The sequence below is a fragment of the Vicia villosa genome, linkage group LG7 (genome assembly GCF_029867415.1).
Source record: "Vicia villosa cultivar HV-30 ecotype Madison, WI linkage group LG7, Vvil1.0, whole genome shotgun sequence".
Taxonomy (NCBI): Eukaryota; Viridiplantae; Streptophyta; class Magnoliopsida; order Fabales; family Fabaceae; genus Vicia; species Vicia villosa.
In genome coordinates, this window is record NC_081186.1 from 25,694,190 (window position 1) to 25,697,078 (window position 2,889).

Below are 2,889 nucleotides of genomic sequence, written 5' to 3' on the forward strand. Positions count from 1 at the left end.
CAATAATTTATAGCCGGTCGAGTTGTCGACCAGCCTATCAATGTTAGGTAACGGATAAGCATCTTTGGGGCATGCCCTGTTAACATCAGTGTAATCAACGCACATTCTCCATTTTCCATTAGATTTTTTAACTAGTACAACGTTTGAGAGCCAAGTTGAATATTTGGCCTCGGAAATAAAATTTTCCTCTAAGAGGTCTTTTACAGCTTTCTCGACAGCTTCCGCTTTCTCGGGAGACTGCCGACGCCTACGTTGAACTACTGCCTTCGCGGCTGGATCAATGGAGAGATGGTGGCAGGCGACCTCAGGGTCGAGCCCGGGCATTTCCGCTGCGCTCCAAGCGAACAGGTCGGCGTTGGCTCGAAGGCAAGCCACGAGCTGCTTTCTCGGTAGGTCTGGGATGCTCTTACCGATCTTCACCGCTTTGTCGGGGTTGTCGCCCAGCGGGACAAGCTCGAAGTCCCCGTCCGGGACAGGTCGAACGGGGTGAGCTGGCTTTGGTCGCGCCTCTTCGCCTTTCTTCAGCTCTTGTTTTGTGAAGCGTGCGTCAAGGTCGACTGAGCTGACGTTGGTCGTCTGATGTTGATCTTCTCGAGGATGCTTGTCTTCGGCCCTTGGCTTCTTGTTGGAGCTGGATGGGGGAGCGATCAGTTGCAGCCCTTTCACCGAGGCGTCGAAGATTCTTCTGGTGGCTTCAGTGTCGGCGTTGATGGTGTCCACTCGTCCTGTTCTCGTGTAGAATTTCATCTTCAGGTGCACAGTCGAGGGCACAGCGGTGAGCTCAGCCAGAGTGGGGCGTCCGATAATGCAGTTGTATAGGGTCTTGCAGTCGATCACCAAGAATCTGGTTTTGACTTGTCTGGAGGCTTCCCCTTCCCCGAAGGTGACTATCAGCTCGACGTAACCCCAAGGTTTGGTTGTGGCTCCGTTGAAGCCTTGGAGGTCAGAACCCACATAAGGAGTGAGGTGTGAGTCGTCCAGCTGGAGTGTCCGAAAGAGGTGAGAGTACATGATGTCGACCGAGCTGTCTTCGTCGACTAGGACTCGTCGGACGTCAAAGTTTGCCATTCTGGCTCGGACGAGTAGGGGCTCCGGCAGGCAGCTCTTCCAAGTAGAAAGTGATTGGTTATGATTTTCCTCTAAACTTCCGCAGAGTAGGGCCGAGGTCTGCGTTGGCGTTGAGCAATTCATCGAACTTTCTCTTCACTAAGCTGATGGTGAGAGAACCGGGATCCCCGCCGTTAGAGACGACCATGGCGGTCGGGAATCTTTCCCACTCGCTAAATGCATTAGTTATTCCGACCGAAGGCATGAAGTCTTCAGGACGGGTGACGGACAGGGCTACTTGCAGAGGCCTGTTACCCCGTGAGTTGCTTTCGTCAGAGTTTCGTTGGTCGTCCATCCGGGAAGGTTCCCCTTTCTTTGTGTATTTCGAAAGGCGACCTTCCTTGATCAGTGTCTCAATGGCATCCTTAAGATGAATGCATTCCTCGGTTAGATGCCCGTGACTCTTGTGGTACTTGCAGTACTTGGATTTGTCAGTTCCTGGCCTTGCGGGGTTTGACTTCGGGGGTCTGATGCTGGAATTCTTGAAGTCGGTGCTTTTGCATTCGGCCAAGATTTTCTCCCGTGAAGCATTCAGAGGGGTGTAGTCGTTGAAACGACCAGCTGGTCCTCGGCGCTCTTTAGCGTCGTGGGACCTGTCATCTTTCCTTTTTTCATGTCCCCGTCTTGAACATGAGTTTTCGTAGTTCGAACTACGAGCGGCATTATTGCCTCGCGAGGCTTTCATGGCAGCAGCCTCTCCTTCTTCGAAAGCGATGAGGGCTTGAGCTTTGTGGAGGAGGGAGTTCATGGTGTGCACCTTCTCGATTTTGATGGCCTTCTTGAAGTCACTTCCGGGGAGAAGACCTCGCTCTAGGAGGTACCTCTTCATGTAATCGGTCGTCTGTACTTTGACGGCTTCTTTGTGGAACCTGTCGAGGTAGTCTCGGAGAGGTTCATTGGTTCCTTGGATTACTGCTTCGAGGTTCGCCTCTGATTTTGGTTGTCGACGGGATGCTGTGAAATGGCTCAGAAATAGCTCTTTGAGCTCGGTCCAGGAGTGGATGGAGTTGGAAGGAAGGTTCCTGTACCATGTCATCGCTCCTTTCCTGAGGGTGGTCGGAAAGATGCGGCATTTGATGGATCCCCGGACGACGTGATAGTGCATGACAGCTTCGATGCTCCGAATATGGTCATCGGGATCAGTGGTTCCATCGTATTGGTCCAAGACGGGTGGTTTTTCCATCCCTCGTGGAAGACAAACTCTTCGGATATTCTCGGACAAGGGACTGCGGAAATCTTCTTCGTCGCTTGGTCCAGGGGAGGTCGAGTGTCTGCTTCGTCTGGGCTTAGCCTGTGCTTTGTCCGAATTTTTGCGGTTGTCCTTTGGAGGAGAATGCTCGTGGGGTTTCAACACAGCCTTGGAGGGGCCTTGGCGTTCCTGCTCGGGTGAGAGGCTCCTAGCTTTAGTGGTTTCAGGTCTCTGATTTTTCCTGCTCTTTCGTGGTGGAGAGCGAGAATATGACCTCTGGCGACGGTTCCTCTTGGGCGGCGAGCGAGAAGAGGACGGGGAGCGTCTGCGATGTCTCCTAGGTGGGGAGCGCGAGGAGGAGTAGGAACGCGATCGATAGTGCCTCTGCGGGGGGAACGATATCGTCGTTTCCTTTCCAGCTCGTGGATGCGGTTACCCTGAAGGAGGATGAGACGGTTGGTCTTCTGCAGTTCTTTGAGTAGGAGGATGGTTGTGGGGTCCGCGTCCTCGGGAATGTTGACTTGCTCCTCTTGGTCGTCTTCATAATGAACCCTTCGCCTGTCGGAGGTATGCGTGAACGAGGAGGCAACGTG

The 2,889-nt window shown here is 53.2% G+C and overlaps 1 protein-coding gene across 1 annotated transcript; it reads right to left on the reverse strand.

Annotated features, from left to right (window-relative positions):
* Positions 1 to 1,126: 1,126 nt before the first annotated feature.
* LOC131618783 (uncharacterized) lies at positions 1,127 to 2,290 on the reverse strand. Its single transcript, XM_058889944.1, has one exon. The coding sequence runs from the start codon at positions 2,288 to 2,290 to the stop codon at positions 1,127 to 1,129; it is 1,164 nt and encodes a 387-aa protein (XP_058745927.1).
* Positions 2,291 to 2,889: the final 599 nt, after the last annotated feature.

Bases quoted from the DNA above. Each gene is read 5' to 3' on its own strand.
- LOC131618783 (XM_058889944.1), bottom strand. From the start codon at position 2,290: ATGGAAAAACCACCCGTCTTGGACCAATACGATGGAACCACTGATCCC.